At 45.6% G+C, this 22,340-nt stretch overlaps 1 protein-coding gene across 1 annotated transcript in view; it reads right to left on the reverse strand.

Moving 5' to 3' along the window:
* BECN1 (beclin 1) overlaps positions 1-22,340 on the reverse strand; it is a 649,635-nt gene that overhangs the window by 334,741 nt on the left and 292,554 nt on the right. The window contains exon 5 of the mRNA XM_069634173.1: positions 5,730-5,820. Coding sequence (XP_069490274.1) covers positions 5,730-5,820 — 91 coding nt within the window. The remainder of the gene's footprint in view (positions 1-5,729; positions 5,821-22,340) is intronic.

A 22,340-nucleotide genomic window follows, 5' to 3' on the forward strand; every position in this document is an offset into this window, starting at 1 on the left:
GAGTGGCATGGGCGGACCTGGAATGATGCGTCATTGTTAGGGAGGAGTTCAGCCTTTCCCAGGTGAGATTCTGCCCCTTCCTCTGCACCTTTTATTTCCTCTTTGAAAATTGGACGAGGAACCTTGGCCTTGCGACTGGCCCCAAGCCTGAGGAACGTTGAGCACCCTGGCCCAAAATCTTCAAGTGTTTGGGGAGCCCTGCTGGGAACAGAGTTTGTTTTTCAACTGTCCAAGGGATTTAAGAGTGTTGTATTCATCCGTGGCACTCTTAAGGGCATCTTCTACGGTCTTCACGAATAACACATTTGGCTCCACTAGCATGTTTAAGAGGGTTGCCTGAGTTTCTAGCTTAAACCCAGACTGTCTGAGCCAGGCGTGGCACTTGATGAGCGTTCCCTCTGCTATGATGCACCCTGCATTATCTGCTGCATCAAGGTTATTCTTTAGGATGCAGTGTGAGATCTGCTTGCCTTCTGAGATGGTCTTCCGTAATTGAGCCTTTAATGGTTCTGAGACGGCTTAAATTTGGTGCGCCAGGTCATCCCATTTGTGGCAGCCATAACTAGCTAACAGCGTAGTGTTGTTAGCGATTCTGGTCAGTATGATGCAGAGGAGGCAACCTTTCTCCCAAAAGTATATATCTTTTTGCTTTCCTTGTTCGGCAGGGCTTCTGCCGACGCCAGGGGAGTGCCTGCCATTTTTCTAGTCGTGGTGACCACTAGGAAATCTGCTTCAAGCTGACCCCTAATATACAGGGGGTCAGTGAGCGCAGGTCTGAATAGTTTGTCTATTCTGAGGTTGACTGTCCTCATGAGACTAGGCGCCAGTAGGGATGGCTGGATGCGTCTTAGGACAGACTGCAGCTGTGGGATAAACTGGGTGGCAGACTTTTTGTCCCCCAGAATATCTTCCACAAAGTCCTTCTCAACCTGTGCCTCCTGAGTGTCAATATTAAAATGTTGTGCCGCCTTAGGTAGCAGTTCATTGTACTTACGTTGATTGTCAACAGGCAAATCTGCTACCAGCTGGTTCTGGTGATCTGGCGACTGGATCACATAAATGTCATCATAAAACTGGTCTTGGACTTGGCTAAAGAGGTCCCCCTGACACCCTGTGTCTCCTTGGTCGTCATAATACAAGTCCTGAGAGCGATCTTGGTATATCGAGGCCAGAGTGCCTAGAGCAAGAGTGCTAGGCTGTGGCTCAAGACAAGACTTCTTGGCAGGGGCCTGCTGTGCCGATGCCCCTGGATGTGAGGCATCTTCAAGAATTGTCAATTGGCTGGGGTGTCTGTCCATGAAGTCTACAAAACTAGACATTGTCCTTATAGTTGTATTGAACTGTTCAGGTGTATATTCACATGAGGGTGGGAAGCCCGACATGACAGGGGTGACCTGGAAGGGAGTAACATCCTTGTTGTGCATGGCCCCTCAAAGAGTGTCTAAGGGGATGGAAAACCCTGTGTGTGTCTTTTGGGGCAAAAGGCGCAGAAAAATGTGTCTTTTTTTGGCGACTTCGCTTTAAGCAGGGAAGCGAAGAAGTGTTTCTTATTTAGTTAATGCAATTTCAGCACCTTCTAGGGGGACGCCTTTCACTGCCTATTTTTCGGCACGCGAAAGGAGGGCCTTTTTATGTGCAGTGTTCAAACCGACTTTCGCTTTCGGTTTTGGGGAACTGTCGTGAGGCGAAAGCGTACGCGATGGCCCAGAAGACAGTGAAGAACCTGAGGCTTTGTCCCTGGACACGGCATGGGCCTAGAAAGACTGTCGAGAGTTGGCTGTGGGGTATGTTCTTATTGTGTTTGTGCTTGTGTGTGCCCTGGCCGCTGGGTGTCTTTCTCCATCACAGAGCTGACGGCCTGCTTCTTGGAGTCGGGGGCCTGCACATGGGGTTCCGCCAGACCCCGCTCGCCTTCGGCGTTACTCATGACCCCCATACTGCCCTCGCTGGAGTCTTCCGTCACGCGATGGAGGCCTCAACCTGCATGGCGTGAGCGGGCCAGCGTTTGGGCCGCCAATCATTCAAGCTCTTTGGCCGAAAAAGTTTACAGGATTTACAATCTTTTTCGGGGTGATCCCCTCGGGAGACAGTGATTGCAAACTTGGTGCATGTCCTTCCACTGGAATCTTCGGTGGCAGGTAGGGCAAAATTTAAAGGGGTTTTGTCCATTATATTTTAAAAGGGTAGATTGGCGAGAAAAAAAGAAAGAGGATAACAGAATAAGCATTTGCTAAAGAGGTCAGTATGAAGAACCTACCCCCCTCTCTCCCTACTGTAAGGGGCCGAAGCCCGAAGAGGTCCATGAAGGCTGCGTCTGGTTGTCGATCAGTCAGTCGTCGACGTTGAGGGTGTTCGTCGAGAGCAGTCAGGTGGTCATGCAGCAAAGCAAACAATAAAGGAAAGAAAGTCTATATATAATTACAATTTTAGCTAATTAAAAGGCATCCGCCTAGAAGAGAACTCTGCATTTGCAACCTACTTTGATGGTGGAAAAAAACAATCTGAGGGACCTCAACGCGTGAAGGACCATTGGTACAGTACACGTCACTCGACGTCCGTTTGAGTTTCAAAAACAAATCTTGTAATACTCAAGGACTTCCACTAAATGTTTGACTATGCAGAGCATGTGAACTAAGCAGATCCACAAGCTCCAGAAATATATATAACACAACGAGGGGTAAGTGGAAGAGACATTTGACCGCTTTATTTGAACTCTGCAACAGGGTCATGAACCCCTCATCTGATAGAGAGAAGTCTCAATGAAGTCAGAAACCAGCCACCATTTCCTTTGTTGGGCAAAGGCCCTAAACAAACCTTTTTGTTGAAGTTAGGCTCTTGTGGTTTGTTCGTTTTAAGCGGTAGGGACATAAGTCAAGCTAGAACAGGTTTTCTGGATGGCAGACTGATTATTTCAGGACAACCAGACAAGCACTTTTCTGTTCACAAGAATAAGACTAAGAATCCTAGAGACAGCTTAGGTTGTGGGTAAAAACAAAGAAATATTGACACCAAAATGTCATCTTGTCCATCTCCCGACTCTGGCTTACCACTTGAGGGTTAGAGTAAAGCTTTTTAATCTCATCCGGGAACATTACACTGGGGAGTCAGCAACAAAGCTTATGGGTAAAACTGTCCCATTTGTTTTATGCAGGGGGTTGACACTTCGCATCAGAGGCACACAGACTGTAAAAAGTTGTATACATTTTGGGATCATATTTTTCAGGCAGCAAGTGAATTTATCTGGGAAAGGAAGACCCCTCAAGATGTGCCAAAATCTCAGAAATTGATGCATACATGCTATGCCTCATGTGTGTATTATGCAATAACTTTGGCAAGGGTAGCAATATTACGATGTTGGAAGAGTCAACCTCAGTCGGTCAAGTCAAACATTTATACAATAAATGGGAATGTATTTGTTGAAATAATTGTAAAGTGATGATTAAATATGAATAGACACAAATGGGAGTGAAGGTGAAGCAGGTGTATTGCAAACCCCCCAGGATAGATGCAACTACTAATATTTTAAAACTCTTAAAACATTACAAATACAAGAATGATCATGCAGTTTATGAGGCTAGAGAAACATTGCTGTAAACATGTCTAAGAAAGAAAACAAATACTTTCAAAGCTTTATTTTAGATAATTTCCATAAGGGATATCCCAGAGCATCACGTATCTGGCCTTGCGACTCAGCCTTTTAGCTTGTTGCAGCTTTCAAAAGCTTACTGCGATTGGCTCCCGGTGACTTGGCGGAGGATTGAGACACGACATTCATCCCAGGCATTTCAAACAGACAAGCGGGAGAACCCCTCTGTTTGTGAACAGGAGAAGAAGTCAAAAGCCATATCAAACAACTAAGTCAATCGGCAAACTTAGGTTCACTTCCTTTTTTTTCTAATCCATGCAATTTCCCTCTTATCTACAAAAGCATGGGTCTATCAGTAATGCCCCAATCCTGATGAAGGCGATTTGATCAACTCCCTCGCCGAAACGTTCATACACCCCTTTCAACACAGCCACAATAGCCAATCAAGCTAAAGGCGGACGTTGGCTGTTAGGCAAAGTTTGAATGCCGTACCCTCTGGGAACACTACAAGCAACTATGACTACAGGTGTAAGCAAACCAGCCTTTGGTATAAATCTGTACTACACAGTGTTGGTAGCGTGTTGAGCCGCCAGGCTTATCTCAAGAGGGGAAAAATGAGCAGTAGTGGAGATGCACAAAGATTCACAATTACAGGTATTCAAATAGACTCTTACACTCAAGGTTTCTTCTATAAAAATGTATAATTTATTTATCAGTCAATTATAAAACACTCATTAGAAGGAGACAATCGTATAGTAACACAGCAAGAGGGAGGACGTCGGGGGACTCCTGCACTGCACGGGGACAGCCAAAAGCTTGCAACTAGCAAACTTAAATTCGGGTGGCTGTAAGTAACGCACACAAACTAGTGTGCCTCTCCCTGGTTCGACAGTTTCCTGCAGCAACTCTGAGGAAATTCAACCAGCTCCGTGATGAGTGTCCTGGTGGCTTACTTTGGAGTTGATTGGTCCCACCAACTCAAAAGGGAGAAGTCGTCCTTGCAGGGGCTTCTCTGTCGATTGTAAACTTGGCGATTCAGACTTGCAGCAGGGCTTCACCGGGAAAACCGTCCTCTTCAAGCTCTTCTTCGGTTCCTTCGTTCCAGTGGTCGACTCTGCCTTCCAAGCCAAGACACTCGCCTTTCATTCATTCTCGCCCATTAATTCCAGCCTAGCTGTCACTTACCCAGCAGGGTGGCTGTCCTTGCCAGACAGTCAACCAGCCAATCACCACAGAGTGCATTTGGGTCTCCTAGGAGACTAAGCACAGGGAGTTTAGGGCACCTCCCTCACTTCCTGCCCACCCCAGACACTCGGGCGCCAGAAGCGGTCTTCTCTCCTGAAGCCCGCCAAAGGCGAATGAACAAAGAGACCAAACCTGGTTTGGCGCACAGAGACAGAATCTAGAAGGATCTTTCCAAAAAGAAATGCCGAAAAAAGAAGACCGGGACCTGTTTTAACAAAGGGGGCTCAGACGCCATCTTGAAAAACATGGCTCCCACGATTTAACGTTACCGGAGCTGCATTGCAATTTCAGAACTACTTGACAACAGCAATACACTAAACATGAAAATGTTTCTGCTTCGGTTTTGCTTTTCTCTATTATGTACTGATAGTATAAATAATACATTTAAGAAACTATTGCCCTAGAAACACCCCTTCTTGTTAGCTCTTTCTACACATTTCCCAGTTCCAAGTTGAATAGGGACATGCCCCTAGGTATAATAACATCACTGACAGAACCTGGATAGTAGAGGGTTAACAAGCACTAGACACTAACCTGGGGAATAGGGATGCCTGGGTCAGAGAGGTGCTTGCTTCTTCTAGCCGAGAAAGGGAAAAACAGCTCTTGGAGCCCTTCCAAGAATTTCTAATCAAAACCCTTGCACCCTCTCTGGGAGTCTGTGGCATTGGGCATTCCAACATTATTGAATTGGTACACTGGATTTCCTTCCTGATGTTTCCAAGTTTATATCTCAAAAGGCAGGAAGTGATGCAGACAAAGAAAATTCACAATTGGTCTTTGCGGTAAATCTCAAATAAATGTTGCCTTGTGTCAGGCACTTGTAACATTTTCCAAGAGTGCTGGTGAATGGGGCACTACAAAGAATTGTGAATATTCTAATATGTTGACTGATATTTACCTTCAACCTCCGGCTAAGGTTTTCCATGGTGCCGCCATCAGATGCCTCTCCAATCAGGGTGAAGCTATTAGCACTTTCAGTGGACTGCAATCTGCACAAAAAAACAACTATTTTCACAAGAACATATTGCACACCAGCAACAGGATCAACAAGTAGAAGCAACAGACTGCACATTTTTAACAGTGCAAACTCTACATTCTGGCACCGACGGAGCTCTAGAGATTCATGTATAGGATATTTTGTACCAGTGTGTGCATCGTTAGCAGCTTTGCTCACTTAAGCAATAGTATGTATCTGACCTTTTTGGGTGCACCTTTAATGAGGTAATAATGCCTAAGAAAGCAGACAATGAGGGTAATATACCTGTTAGTACCCCAGCATAACATCCAGGGTGCTGTAGAATTTTGTTTTTTTCACATAAGTGGTTTGTCGGAAAGTGCAAGTATTTTCTCACATTAAAACAAACAAAGCCTTCGGGCAGAAAAGCAACAAGGGAGACAGGATATGTGTACACATCGCAATATGAAGAACAGTAACTGGAAATTGACTCTGCACCAAGGCAGATTGAAGCAGTGTGGGGGGCTGTGGAGGAGCCCTGGAGAGTGAGAAAGGCCTACGTCAGTGGGCAGGCAGCACGGATTCTAGGGCTCCAATTAATACAAGCCCTTGCCAAATGGGTAATGTCATGTACGAAGCCTGCTGATTGGCAAAGAAACACCACCTGAGTCCTAATACAACTGAAGGCATAAAAATGTGCAGAATGTGGGGGGAAGGCAGAGCAGAAATTCGATATGGCAAAGCTAGATGTTTGGCTTTCAAGGAGTAGAGTAATTCATGGTCATGATGTCACTGCACATTGAAGCTTTCCTCTGCATTAAATACACCCACTAGAACAAGAAGTTAAAAAATAAAAAACAATTGCACCATAATTCATTCACATCTTCATCAAGGAGTTACAAACTATGCCTTTTGTGTATAAAGTAATGGCTGATTCTATGGCAAGGCGGTCCCGTCAACAGGGAGGAGCCAGATTGCCTCTAAAATCAAAAAATGATGACAGATTGGGTAGGAAAATCTACCTTCACCTACATTGCGCCAGCAGAGGTTGAAAGTAATGTATTCCTCATCAAGGAAACAAGCATTTCTAAAATAAATCACTCATTTTTATCAAATAATAAATTGAAAACTTTATAGAAGTATCTCTCAAATGCAAAAGTTGCAAATTAGATGAAGACCTTTACAAAACTGGATCTTTGAAAATATCAACTTGTAAGGAGCTAGCCCAAACACAATCAAGCAGGTTTGGTTTTGAGGGCAAGCCAGGGATTTACATTTCTGAGAGCCGAGAGCTATTTAGCACCTGCTGGTAGTCAAGAGGAGCCTTGTTATCCAGTTACCAACAGTACCCAGGAGCTACGTTTGACAGCCTAGGATATCTCTTACCATACACATATACCCATCTTACATTAACTCAGTGTTTGACAACGTGTATGAAGGGGCACTAAAATCGGTAGCAGACATTTAAAGCATAATGGGTCATATGTAATGAATAAAACATAGCCTGCATCTCACGGGGAAGTAAAACCTGTGGCACACTATATGTTAGGAACCTTTTTTTAATTGTATTTATTTTAATTCTTCATAACGCGCCACATCGCCCGCAGCCCTCAAGGCGCACAAAAAACACAAAAATGGACAGGAAATCAACGAGAGGCACGGAATTCAAGAAAAGAGAAACAAAACTAAGGGGCCCTAAAGAGAAATATTTTCAGCTTCTTTTAGAATTTGGCAAGGGAGGTGGCTAACTTAAGGTCCAACGAGATTGAATTCCAGGTAGCATGGGCCACAACATCAAACCTGGGTTTCCCAAATTTGGCAAGGCGAAATCTGGGTTGACTAAGCCTAGCCTATTCAAGTGACCTAAGGGATCGTACAGGAAAATATCGCTGAATACACTCTGGGAGGTAGCTGGGTGCTGCAGCATTCAGACACTTGAAAGTAACTGTCTGGCTTCAGTGATGAAGTGCTGTCTTGGAAGACCTAGCAATGCTCAGACCGCGCCATTTTGTGTAACCTGGAGGGAGGCCAGATTGGATTGAGCAGTGCCAGCTAAGAGACTATTAAAGTAATCTAGCCTCAAGTTAATTAAAGCAGAGGCTAGAATAGACATGTTAACAGACAAAAAGGGACGCAAGAAACCCAACTGCTTATTAATCCAACCGCATGAAGCACGAATCATAGCCAAGTGAGATCTCAAGGTAAGCTCCAAATCGATTGTGACACTGAGCGTTTTAACGCTCTGAACCATGAGAATGGAAACATTGGAAATCAAAAACGATGCATATTCCGATGAGAGATTTTTAAGCATGTGGCTGGAAGCAGCAATAAGAATCCCTGTTTTATCAGTGTTCAGGGTCATGGAATTCTGGGTCATCCAGGAGTGAATGAGAGTATAAATGGTACTGATTGCCTGAAAATCCACGAAATAAGAGCCTGAGAGTTCCAGGATGACTCGGGTGTCATCAGCATAATTGGCACATAGGACACCCAGGTCATCAAGCAGCAAAAGAAGAAGGCGAATGTAAATGTTAAAAAGTGTCGGAGGCGGTGAGGATCCCTGAGGAACACCCCGTGTGAGAAAAGTGGGACAAGATGAGGCGTCATGAATTACAATGCGATCATTACGTGCGCCCAGGAAAGAGACCAGCCACTGCATTTTCTCTTGAAGCAACTTTTCCACTATATTCAATGGATCCCCAAACGTCTTTCTTTTGTTCATGCTCCATGTCCTGACTTTTTGCAGTAAAGTGAAGCCTTCAGCTTCACTTCACTGAGCTTTTGCTCACTTATTATGTGTAAACCGACTAGTCCTTCAGACAGAAAGTACTAGGAAACTAGGTTTCCCTTTTCTTTTTACAACTTATTTATGTTGGGTAACTTTAACATTGCACATTGCATCTCCCATTGTAGTGCAATGGGGATACTTTTGAATCACCCTAGACTCTGGATTTTTGTTACTTTAGATGTGTCCTAAGGCAAGCTGGTCGCAGCAGTTACATTGTTACTGTATTTTTATTTAGCCTTCTCCTGTTTACCGCATTTGGCTACTAACAGTGGCTAGTGGCCTAACATAGTAGTGGTAGAAGGTCTTTCGCTTGCCCTTCGGCCATCTTGTGCTTTAGCCTTCTTCCTGCCTTGTAAGGTCAGGAAAACCCTTTTATGGGCATGCATTTGCCCAGGAAAGCAGTGCTTTTTGCAGGCTAGTGCAATGCCATGTGTGTTGGAACTCAGGAAGTGGGTTGGGACTGTCTAGTCCCAATCCACAAACATGTCTCAGTGTGCCTGGAGTGTATGCATGAGTTTGCCCACAGTGGTCCATGATTGGACCACTGCCAGGGTGTGTGTGTGTGTGAGGGGCATATCTTCCATTGGGTGGACGGCTGAGTTTCTGTGCTCACCTAAGTAGAGGAGTCCTGCAGACAATCCCCAGAGATCTGAAGAGGAGCCAAGTATCCTGCGTAGCTGTGAAGACTTCGGAAGACCTGTGAACCCATCCTAAGAAGGGCTGGCAACCAACATTTTCTGCAGTCCCAGTAGAGCCCTGTCCGGCTACTGATCTTAGAAGAACCTTGTTGGTGCTTCGACCCTGTGGAGTGGTGGGAACAAACTTTCTCAATGACTTCTTGGTGCCCTGTAGTTGAGTCTTGAGAAGCGTTCCTGGGCCATCCAGTTGACTGACCGACTCCAATTTGGGCTACCACAGTAGAAGCATTGTTGTTCTGTGTTTTGACTCTGAACTTCGGGGGGGTGGGGGAGGGTCTTCAGGCTGTCCTGTAAGTAGCCTCTCGGCGAAATCTCAGCGGCCAAGCATCAAAGGGTCCCAAGATAGGCCTTCTTCAACCATGACATCTGTGATGCCTGCTGTTGCAGTGCATCAGTGACTGTCGCTGAAACAGACTTTCCTGCATCCAGTCGAGGATCCTGAAGAGTCCTGCACTGGCACCTGCTGCACTGTTGCATGAGATGAGGGTGCAATCAGCTCCTGGACCCAACCAGAACTTCTCTTGCACCCGCAGATCATGGGCTTCTTCGATCGGAACCAATGGAGGGAAAGCGGACCTCTTGCGACCCTCCAACGACCTGCAAAGTCTGAGGAAAAATCAGAGTACGGGTGGTAAGCTATAATGATAGGTACTGGTAAAACTATCTCCACCCTTTCAAAGTTTGCAGAACCTTTGAATTGTTTTACAATCGTTGGCTTTCTTACCGTATGTCCTCCAAAAGGTAGCAAAAGGTTTTACTCATCAGAGAACTTCTTCACCTGACTTTTGGAACCATTTTCACATCCACAGAGCCCTCCTCCTAACTTTTTCCCCAACTTCCTAAACTCTTCGGAAACTTTGTGAACTTTTAGGCACAAGGCCCCAGACAATTTAGGGTTGGACTTTATAAGTTAGGGATATAATTCCTGTGGACTATTGGTGACTTATCCAATTACTTAAATTCCCTTTCAGGTAAGTAATGGGGCGGGGTTTGATTATTTTACACGAATAGTGACTGTATATATTTATTTAATTCTTAGCATTGTGTGATATTACTGCCTGTTATTAGTCATTTTCATCATTTGATCCTTGGCCATAATATAGTATTTTTGTACTTACCTGTCTAAGTGTAATCCATGAATATTTCACTGTGCGGACCCATCGTGGACCCCTGACTCCACTCACCTCTGCCAAGACTTAGCCTTGACATCTCCCCATGCTACCTTGATTGTTTTGGCTAAATTCCCAGAAATTCACAGAAATCTTTCGCTGTTCACTATAACTAGGGAGCCCTCCTAAACATCTGTCCACTATGCCAGAGTTTAGAAATCCATCTTAACAAATTTGAGTGCATCTAAATTTGAAAACCTGAAGAAGTTGTGTTTAGACACAGGCCTTCCAGTCTCTGGAACAAAAGCTGAACTTATAAAAAGAATTCTAGATCAGCAGGATAGTTGGATAGTTTCTCTGCCAGAAAATGGTGACACTCGCGACACTAGGGCTGGAACCAGCAGCAGTAATGGACGTACTGTCTTTGCCACTGTAGAAAGGGAAGGAGGGGGATTATTCAATGGATGTCTCTCTTACAAATTCAGAAGCAGACATTAACGGGGAGCTGAGAAAGGAGAAGCTCAGACTGAGACTGTGAGGGGGTCAGAAATGTGAGACGGACAAACAGGTATGGTTTTCTCACAATTTGCAATTTTTATTAAATAAAAAGGGGTGAGACAAATGTCTTTCTTTACCTAACCTAACAAGGATGTCCCTGCCTAACAAAGTAAGGCTAAAGAAAAATGATCTAGTGTCCAAAAAGTATCTGACCCTCACACTAACATACACAACAAAATTATACAATGTTTGTTTGGCTCTCTTAAATCCCAAAATATAACATATCAATTCGAACCCCAAGGTTGTGACCAGCCCAGCAATCCTTGTGACCAGAGTTGGATTCCCTTCCCCTGGATCAATTCAGGATATTTGGAACAAAATTTAGTTTCAAGAAAGTTCTGTGAAATAAAGTTCCATTCAATGTAGCATACAAAGTATTTTATCCAATTAGCTGTTCCTGACTTAACATACGCTGTTCCAGTATATCTAAAAGGTCAATATCGGTCAGTAATTCATAGGGTCTCTTCTTCACTTCTGTCCCCTTTTTAAATATCAGAATTACAACAGATCACTTCCAGGAAGTGGGCGTAGGTCCCTGGGACTTACTGGTCATTGGAAAGGCTAAACATATAGGAACCCGTCTTCTTTTGAATTTGAAAGGAAATTTATATCAGATGGAATGAAAGGTATGCACGGTATAAGAACAGTATCTAAGTTTAATCCATCAATTACAAAGGCACACGGGTGTTGCTAGGTCTGGAAAAGATCGGGGGCTAAGCTAATGTCGGGACTTGGGGATAGCTAGCATTTTGGTTGTAGCACCTGAGCTTCTATCCAGGCTACAACCGAAAGACCCGGGGCTATAGCCCTCAAAGCAACCCCGTAGCAACGCCTCTGCAGGCCTCTATGATGTGTCTTTGCAGACAGGTAATCGTCAGCCTTGTTCCAATGCAGGGTCCCTGCGATGGCACAAGATTGCATAGTAGCACAATTACAGCACCTACTTTCAGTTTAGGCTTGTGAGGAGGCATTCGTCCTACAGTGTTTTGCTCTTTAGGGATTGACATTTGGAGACTGAAACGTTGAGCCGGTAATTCTGTTTGTTGAAATGATAGCTCCTGTTGAAGTGGAAGGGAACACAGAGGTGCACTTTGCCATTTGGACAGCAGAGGGAAACCGAACACTGAAATTGCATCAGCTGAGTACGGAAACATACTTAAGCGGTGTATGTAGATGGGTAGATAGATAGAGCCCTCGCAGTTCTGCACACTTTCTGGTGCAAATCCAAGGGCGGCGCATTTCACGGCATGTCAGAAGCTTCTTTCCCACATAGGATGGCTTGCTTCAGCGCTGCTTCCCACGGCACGGCTCAGTTTTCACGACTTCTGCCACATCTCGTACACAGTGTTCTGCTGCTGCCACAACACCGACATAAGCTTCGGCTTCTCTCAGCTGTGGCTGCTCTTTAGGGTTTTAAAGGTCCCGCTGAGGTGCTTCCCAATGAAACAACGAAACTGTTCATACCACTACATGGACTCTGAGCCCCACCTCCTCATCTACGTACTATGGGCATTATGGGACTTTAAGTCCCTAATATTCTTGTTTGTTCATTCGTTAACCCAATTTGATGGGGGTATCAGAGTGTTCAAATTTAGGGGAGATTATTAAAGGAGTTGATGTTTATCCTTTGGGTTTAGGACCTTGATATATAGCAGAATCATAGCATCTAGAAGTTGTAATATCCCTGATCCCCCACGATACCATGTTCATGTTTGGTTCTCTGGGTAATTCCGGGAGAGGGAACCGTACAATGATAGTGTGCCATTAGATATGTAGGAATTGGGGCATCTCATCCTGCGAGAAAGAATATTGCATCCCTCCTAACGAAGTCACCACATCCTCTTGGCAGCTGTCTCCTCCCAGGTGATCCTCCCTCATAATACTACCCCCCAGGGTTAGTATCAGGTAGCGGCTGCCTTCCTTCGGCCACATGGGAAGAAACCTTAGGCTGGGGTTTAGTAATGACTCTGCAGGATTCATCACTTTAGTCAGCAAGGGCTTGAGTATAACATGGCCAAGCTGGAGTTTGAGAGAATGGAGATGCATAAGGACAGATCACCAGCGTAGTCTTGCCAGGCTGCAGCCACCACAGGATTTGGAAATGGTTATGGGTTTCCTAAAGATCTGCTCAGTGCGTATGATGAGAAGAATTACATTATAGATGGCTTAAACCCTTTGAGCATGCTTGTGAGGTACAAAAGGTGGGCAAGCCTGACAAGATTGCTTGGTTGATCAGCAGGCTACCCCATTCTGGATGCAGTGCCATTATTGATATGCCAAAGGCTGACAGAAAATACTTTGCAAAACTCAAGCAGGCTCTCCTCCAAAAGTTTGGGAAAACACCTGTACAATAATTGAAGAGATTTAGAGAGTACAAGAAAAAATGTAATATGACTTGGATGTCTTATATGACAGACTCCCTGAAAAATCTGAGTGGCTGGGTTGAAGGTTACAAGGTAAACACCTTTGAAGGCATGATTCACTTGGTCATGCTTGAGCATCTTTTTGCCTCATGTTCCTCTGAGCTTAAACAGCATTTGGCTGACTCCAAGGAAATAGATCCTAAGACTTTGGGCATTGCTGCCGACTTGTGGGTGTCTATAAAGTGTCCCATATAAACATGCCTGTTTCCGGTAAGCAGGAGGAGGGGGGGAAGCAGAAAGAGGGTGGGACAACTGACAAAACATCCTCCCAAAAGGGCCACAAAAGGTTCCACAAGGGTAAATCACGAGATTCAGGTAAGGGTAATGGGACTAACCATCCCAAGCACGAGAGCGGATACTCTAATCCTCCCTATGTACAAAGGTCCTGTGTAGCAAGTGACCATGAGAAGGGGGATCCCAGATGTAAAGGTAAGACCTGGAGGGGCCACTATGTAACTGTGGCCTTTTCTCATGATGAGGAAGTGATACTTACAGGCGTGTCATTCTCTTTCAACACCTTGCCCAATGGTGAAGGGTCTGAAGTAGAGTTAGATTTCTTGGAACCTAGCAACGCTGGAGCTTCCGCTCCCATACCTGTTTTGTCCCAAAGTTATTTTTCTCCTGAGGATAGTGTCCAGGTAGCAGATGAAAGTGCCTTTCAGTTGGCCAAGAGGCCCCCTCTCAACTTCCCAGAACTGCTTAACATTGAAGCTGTGAATACTGAGCCGGCTTGGGCAGCCATGAGTGTGAGGTTTACTAGAAGAGCTCTGAGTGAGATCAGTCTTCAAGACCTAGGTCCTGAGAGAGACACTCCAGGTCCTTCCAAGACTAGGTCTCAGAAATATCAGAATCAAGCTACCGTGGGTGAACCACCAGTGAAGCAAAGGATTCAAAAGGTAGGTGGGTTACTAGTGAGCTGTGGCGGCTGGTTGTATCGGGCGGGGGTGTGCCGAACCCCTATAGAGATACAGCTGGCTGCAGAGTGCCGCACACAGCCGAGCAGCAGAGAGCAGACACTGAGTCTGCAGTCAGACTCTGCATCGCTTGTGCTGTGGTTCAAAATAAATTAATAATTCTTACTTGCGTTGGCCGGGCTAGAGCATGTTGTTATGATCACGTGGTGGGAATGCGTGGGGTGCAGGGGGGCATTCCATGCTAGGAAAGTATTCTTTGTATCGTGCTCAGAGCTTTCCAGCTTTACGCAGATAATGTAAAACGTTTCTATTAAGAGGTTGGCGGGGCGCCAGAAGAGTGGCCCCATCAGTATGTTTTTGTGCGCAGATAGCGCTTTTTTGAATACTTTACTTTTTAACCTTGACTGTAAGTCAAGGCGCAGCACTGTTAGTCAAGATTGTATGCAGAACCCTTTGGGAGACTACACCAACCCGGTCCTCCTGGCAATAGGTAACCAAACCTTTGGTTTAAGTCTGTATTACACAGGTTGGTAGGGTAGCTGAGCAGCCAGGATTATCTCAAGAGGGGTCAATGTGAGCTGCACGGTGGTAGCAGAGATTCACAGTAGCAAGTAACTCTTAGGGCCTCATTACACGGATGGCGGAGAACCATTGCGCTATTAGCACCATGGTTCATGCCGGTAAAATACCGGCACCGCCTTGGCGGAAAGGGGAATTACCGCCCCATTCCAAGGTTGGCGGGGCGGTAATTCCCCCTTCCACCATTGCCCTTCCCCATTCCCATTTTTGGCCCATAGGGCTCTATGGGAATGGGGAAGGCGCTAATTACGGTACCGCAATTTGCGGTACCGTAATTAGCTCCCTGGGTCCCTTTGCGGGTTGGTTTTTAACGCCTGCAAAAAGCAGGCGTTAAATCCCCCAACCCGCAAAGGGACCTCGTAGTAAGGCGGTAAGGATTTACCGGTACCAGTATTTTACCGGTACCGGTAAATCCTTACCGCCATCCGTGTAATGAGGCACTTACACTCAAGATTTCTTGATTAAACAATTATTTATTTAACAGTCAGTTGAATAAGCCTTCTTTAGAAGGGAGCAATATATGTAACACAAATATACTTCGAAAATACACACTCTCAGTTTCAATAAATCAGTACATACTCATTGGGGATGGCACAGAGACACTTCCTACACCCTGTGGCGACTTAAATAACTAGGACACTGTGGACATTGATATATCACTGTTACATTTAGAGCAAAACTGAGTTTGGTGTGAAAAGGAAAAGGTTAGGGAATAAAACAATGGTTAATAAATATTCTTAAATAGGTTTACAGTGCCATAGGTCTGAAGAAATTGGTTCCAGCTGGCTTCTGTTCCAGTTGCAGTATGGCAGATCCTTGTGTTCCTGGGCCTCAGTCGTGGGGACAAGAGGGAGGACGTCTGGGGACTCCTGCACTACGAGTTGAAGGTCGGCGGCAGCAATAGGCAAACTTCAGATCAACAGCACTTCGCGGTTTCAGATTCTCAGCAATAGCACCACCGTGGTTCTCGGATACCTTTCCACGCATCTGGGGTTCAGCACTCTGTTGAGGTGGCTCAGGCTTGGTCAGTCCTGCTTCCTGGGAGTCTGGAGGATCTTCCTGGAGCTGTGGTCGGACTTAAAGACAACTCACTCGATTCTGGTGTTCCTCTCCCTGGCAATCGGTCCCTGCGGCAGAAATGGAAGTGCAGCCAGCTCCAAGAGGATTTCCAGATGAGTTTGTCTTGGTGTTGATTGGTCCCCCATCTCAAGAGAAGAAGTCGTCCTTTGGAGGGCTTCTCTAGTTGAGGCGATTTCTGAACTTCAGCACAGCAGCAGGGCTTCACCGGGCAAACCAATGGCCCAGGAGCTGCAGCAGCTGTCCTCTTCAAGTTCTTCATCGGTTCCTTTGTCTAGTGGTCGACTCCTTCCAAGCCAAAAGCCTCGCCATTTATTCAGTTCTCTCCCATTCATTCCAGCCTAGCTGTCAATCACGCAGCAGGGTGGCTGTCCTTGCCGGACAGTCAGCTGGCCATTCCCTAAAGAGTGCATTTGGGTCTCCTAGGAGACTAAGCACAGGGAGTTTTGGGCACCTCCCTCACTTCCTGCCTACCCCAGACACCCTGGAGTCAGAGGCGGGCTTCAGTCGTGAATCCCGCCAAAGGCAAAGCAAACAATGAGAGCAAACCTGGTTTGGCACGCAGAGTAAATCTCAAGAAGGACCTTTCCACAAAGAAATGGCAAAAAAAGAAGACTGGGCCATTTTGACAAAAATTGCACCCATGGGTGCTTTACTGCAGCTGCGAACGCAGCCTGCGGTAACTGCACACCACGTTAGTTAAAACGAAACCACTGCCACCAGCCATTCAGTGAGGAAAGGGTAACATAAAAATGTTACATGAGAAGCTAGACAAAGGGGATACTAGGTAACCCCTCCAGCACCCTATTGTAATATAGTGTGTGCTGGGTCTAGAAAGTTACAAATGTAAGTAAAGTCAATTTGACTTCACTGCTCTGGGAAACAGTAGTTTATCCCAGAGAAGTTATTTAAACCTTGGGGAAATCTGAAAGACTTCCCTGTGCCACTGCACTGAAGGTGCTGTGTGACACAATGTAAAAGATGGTGCCTATGGAGTTTGTCAGGCTCCATAACCAAAGAAACACAAACCTCAGACATCACCTTAAAATACAGGAGAGAGTGGAAAAAAGGGTCTCACTCTCCAGGTTAAAAAAAATCAAGTCCTCAAAATCCAGCAAAGTTGCGGGGGGTCTCTAAGGTGGAGGGGATTAGTAGCACATTTCTGAGAATTCTCCCTAGCATTAACCACAAACATTGCCTGCTACTTCTTCTATACTGCAGGACTGTTAATTTTTGAAACATGAAAGAACATTAATATGTGCTTGCAGTGACTTTATAAAATCAATGTATCCACTTTCAGTCGCATGTGTATTCTGTAGCATGTCATTGTTGCAGAGTAATCACGTTTTGATATATTTTCAAGCTGTTGGATGCCATACACCAACTACAGCTGTCTCATGCGAATTTAAATGATCATTTGGCATTGCAAAGGGGTCATGGGATCAGCAGATAAACAGAAACAACTGAACAACATCATGATTCATTTTATTGTATTAGAAAACCGTTGCTAGAGGATGTGGTTGGTGAGAGCCTCTGATGGGCGAGTTGTGGGGGGCTTACAGTTGATATGTCAGAGCGGCATAGCATTTTTATTGCCAATATTGGCAACCCCAACATGATTAGTGTTCTTAGGTGGGGAAGCGGGCGGGGCAATGGGGTACATTGCTGCAGCCAGTATGGAGAAGATTTCTTATAGGGGCATAGAATTTGTACTGACAGTATGCACAAAGCCAACACAATCAGTCTTCTCAGGTGGGCATACAGGCCGAGATTCGTGCAGTCAGCATGGACATGTTTTGCTACCACTGCACAGCATTTGTTACTGGCATTAAATGAAAAGCCAACAGTAGAGTATTCGTCCGTGGGGATACTGGCATATATTGGCACAGCGAGCATGGACATGTTTGGAAGCAGCTAGCATGAAAAGTTGAATATTGTGGGCAAAGACATCATGAACATGTGTTGGGAACTGCTCCTGTGCACTGTTGATAAACTGGCATCTTTTGGATTTTTTCATGTGGTATCCTGCAAAATAGATTGTAAACTGTGTTTTTTTACCCAATTTTTCACAATAAGTGTGCTATATAAAGAACAATTTTAATTGTAATATGGAAATCTTTTCATGAAGGAAGAACCCCCTCACCCCCAAACCTACCTTCATTGGTTGTGACTCCCTCATTACACAAAGTTGCTTGGACACTTTCATGGGAAGTGTTTACGCCCTCCAATCAACATATTCACCAGCTGTCACTGAAAGTGAGTAAGCCCACAGGGCCCACAAGAGGAAACCATGAAAGGTTGGTGGTACCTTAGGATGTGTGGCCCTTCATCCTACAGTTGGTGCATGACATTCCCCTTGCTAGTGCATCCTGATGGTTTATAGTGATAATACCAAATTCCAAAATCTCGAGAAAAAAAATCTCGCAAAAAAAAGGCCGAAAAAAAAACATCGAATTTTTTTTTATGACGTTTGTTTTTCGAAATGGGGGGTTCCCCCCCAAACCCCCTTTTTTCTATTTTTTTTTATTTTAACCCTTTTTTTTACTTACCGGACCCCAAAAACACACATAAATAAATAAATAATTCGATATTTTTTTTCGAGATTTTTGTCATTCGGTATTATTTTTTCGGCCTTTTGACTGACCACCCATCCTGATATCAGGGTAACACAGAGTGGTCTCTGTATAGGAGTTGAAGTAGGAGACCGACACACAGATGATATGCTTTTAGCTATAGTTTATTGGTAAGAAAATAAAAGAGAAAACCCTGTCTGACCATAGTTCTAAGAGGGGTTTCGCTGCCTCAACTAAATACTACAAAATCTGTCAGGATGTCAGTCTAAAGCATGTGCTGTGTCCAAATACCTATTTCCAGCCCTTCCACTATAAACTCAACTAAGGAAAAGAGGTGGTCTTCTTGGCCCAGTGGAATTACTTCCTTCTTCTTGAAGACAGCCGAAAGTTCACCTCTGGGTGATACAAATAAAATGTTCTTCTCAAAGGATACAAATCAAAAGTCTCAAAAGGTTCCTTAGATTGAGGTTCCAGTAAAGCACATAGAACAAAACGTCTTGCATCGTCACAGTGTTAGGGGGATGACTCCCTTCCCCTGACCCCTCAGGTTTCTTGTTCGTTTTCCCAATGCCAGGACAAGTCTCTTTCTTCTCCTGATCTTTATCAGAATCTTCACAATGCCAAGAGAACGACTCCCTCCTCTTGGCTCCTTTCAGAGTATTCGCAAACACCAGAATGTAGATCTCCCTTCCCCTGGCCTTTCTCACAATGCACAAAGTGTTCACAGCCCACCTGGTTCACTATCCTGCCAGCTACTGTGACAATAACGATGGTTTTAGGTGTGGATCCCAATCCCTTCTTAGCTCTTCTTGGTTCTCAATAATTGTACCTGGTTCACTATCCTGCCAGGATATTTTTTTTGTCAGGTCCCTTACCCCTTTGGTATTGGTTTCTTTCTCTCGGGTCCAAGACCCCCTTGGTATTGGTTTCTTTTCTCTTGCTCGTGGTCTAAGCCCTGGTCTCTCAGTCTGCCAGGGACTTCCAACAAGAAGATGACGAATTTGGATGCCACTCCTTATTGAATGCGGGTCTCAGACCCATGTCCCTCTCCAATATGGTCCCTCAGAGCTCCCAGCAAGCCTGCCGGTCTCCCAACCTTTCTCTGGTTGTTCACCGTTCTCCCTCGGCTACTTCTGGGTCTCTCACCCCCGCTTGAATAGCTCGGCTCAGCAGCGGCTTACTGCTTTCAGGCGCAGCATCCCAGGCAGACCATGCTCTGCAGTGCTTCGCCTTCCTGCTTCCAGACAGCTCAACCATGGCAAAGCTCTCTGGAACGTCTGTGCCGATGAGTAAACCTCCTGTCCTTGACTGTGGGCTCTACAACTCCTGGTTCCTCCAGAGAGGAGATCTCGAGAGATCTCTCCCTCTCTACCCCTCTACCTCTTCAATTTCAGCTGTGCCTTGGCCAATAGGAAGCCTATAAAGTTTATACAGTATGGTTTATAAAAGGTGCTCATTATGCTTCTGCACTTCTTCCTCGTCCCAGCACTGACCTTGAGGACTCCCAGTGAGTCGGTTGGTCTGTTCCTCAACTCAGTACATAAGGGATTATAGATCCCTTGAGGAGCCCACACTCTTCCTCATCTCAGTACTTCCGACCTTACTGGTTTTAAGGAAACAGACAGGAACACTAGGGATGGTGTTGTAGGGGGTTAGTGGGGAAGGTGTATTAGGGTTAGGTGGGCTACGGGGATACCATGTTCGCCTCAGGTCGTCACTAATCCCATAAGGGGCTTTCCTAACCATGAGATCCACCCGCTGAGTACCACCCCCAGGTGGACTATTAAGTAGCAGCCTCACCTCCCTGGCCTCATGAGAAGGGGCTCCCCCTAGGGGAGAAGTGACAATATCCGGGGATTCGTCACCACTCCGATGAAATCTTGCTGGCCCATGATGGGGGTCCAAGAAGAAACCCACAGTAGGGGTTTCACTCCCTGTCAGCAACTAGACAGTAGTGGAACAAGAATTCCAGAACTACAGTATCCACTCTCTGTAGTGGACCCATTCTGTACAGGGCCAAGGCCCAATTTAGTTAGACTTTGGAACTGTTGTACATCCTCAGGCAATAGGATGGAATTGGTGGTTGCTGATCACAACACCAAGTGTCCAGATACCAGCCCACACATAATGACTGCCAAGTCAGTCATTGAGGCCTTACTGAGCATCATTACCAGTGGTAGCTCCTCGAGGTAGCTCCTCGAAAGCTCCTTCGACAGTAGTGGCCAGGTGGCCAGACCCAGCAGTAGGAAAATGGATTTACTTGTGAATGGTCAATGAACTGTCCTCGAAATTCCAGTGGTCTGAGAGATTCTTTAGAACTCACAATAATTTGATTGGAGCCCTTAGTGAGCCCCAAATAAAGCAGTGGGACTTTATGTCAAGCTTATTCTAGAAACCACTGATCTTGAGCTCAAGGTCTGGACCTTGCCAAGTGGAAACACTTAGCAACTTTAACTATTCAGAGAACCTTGGGGGACTTAGAAAGGCTTCCATAGAGTTTCCCATGAATGATGTGGAGGATTCTGTACTTTGGGATATAATTGGAACCCTGCTCTTGGTTTCAGAAAGGAAGACAGAGAAATCGTGGTCTCTCCCTGTCCTGTGCCAGAGTACCCCTTCACATGGCTTCCCTGAAGGTGGCTTAGTGTTCCCTCAACTGACCCCACAGCAATGACAGGTGAACATTTTGCTGAGGCAGTTTTCCCCCTTGTTTTCCATGAGGTTCAAGTTACTTACCTGTAACTATTGTTCTCCAGCATGGGTCTGGCTTGGATTCACATGCTCATGAATATTCCCAGTCGTCAGGCTGGGAATCCTCTGTAAAAGAAAAAAACAATTTCACTTTCACTTAAAAACTATTTCTAAACCAATCACTGTCCTCTGGGTCATACATCCCCCATCCAATGACGGTCCTCCCCCTAAGCCGCTCCTATGGCAGCCATCTTCAGATTTGGGAAGCATGTAAAGTGGCAGTATGACCACGAAGAGCCGCAAAGGGGTCGGAGGGAAGGTTGGCATTTTAATTCATGCCAGACCCATGTTGGAGAACAATAGTTACTGGTAAGTAACTTAAACCTTCTCCAGCATGGGGTCTGGCATGGATCCACATGCTCATGAATAATGAATACATAGCAGTACAACATTACACAACCACAGGAGGTGGCAAGGCACAACAGAAGCAATTACACTTACCCCTGAAACAGACTCGCCTCAAGCAAACAGGTTGCGTAGCACTGCTTGGCTGACTCTGGACTCCTCCCTGTAATCCCTGTTGACGCAGTAGAACTTCATGAAGGTGTGTGTGGGCCACCATGTAGCACCCCTGCAGATGTCCAGCAGGGTCACACCAGACAGGAACGCCATCGTCACAGCGATGACTCTGGTGGAGTGGGCTCTCGGACGGTCGGGAAGCAGTCAGTTCGCCAACCGATTACAGTGCGTGATGCAGCCGGAGAGCCACCTGAAATGGAAACCTTGGACAAGGCCTTCCCATGGTTCACAGGACCAAAGTTCAAACAGTTGTGAAGTCTTCTGAAAATGCTTTGTGCGTGTCAAGTAGAACTTCAGGGCATGAGCAATGTCCAGCGAGTGCAAGGCCCTATCCGCTAGCGATGAATGTTTCGGGGAAAAAAAACGGTATACACCAAAAGGCTCGTTGAGGTGAAATTCCGACAGAAGCTTCGGCATGGAGGACGGGTGCATACGCAGCACCACCCTTTATTCGTGGAAAGTCAGGTATGGTTGCTTGCAGGATAGGGCCTGGATATCACCCACCCTTCCGGCATTGGCCAAGGATAGCAAGTATGAAAAGACCTGCGGGCCGTGACCCTGAGAG

The sequence above is a fragment of the Ambystoma mexicanum genome, chromosome 13 (assembly GCF_040938575.1).
Source record: "Ambystoma mexicanum isolate Mex_15411 chromosome 13, UKY_AmexF1_1, whole genome shotgun sequence".
In the NCBI taxonomy this organism is placed as follows: domain Eukaryota; kingdom Metazoa; phylum Chordata; class Amphibia; order Caudata; family Ambystomatidae; genus Ambystoma; species Ambystoma mexicanum.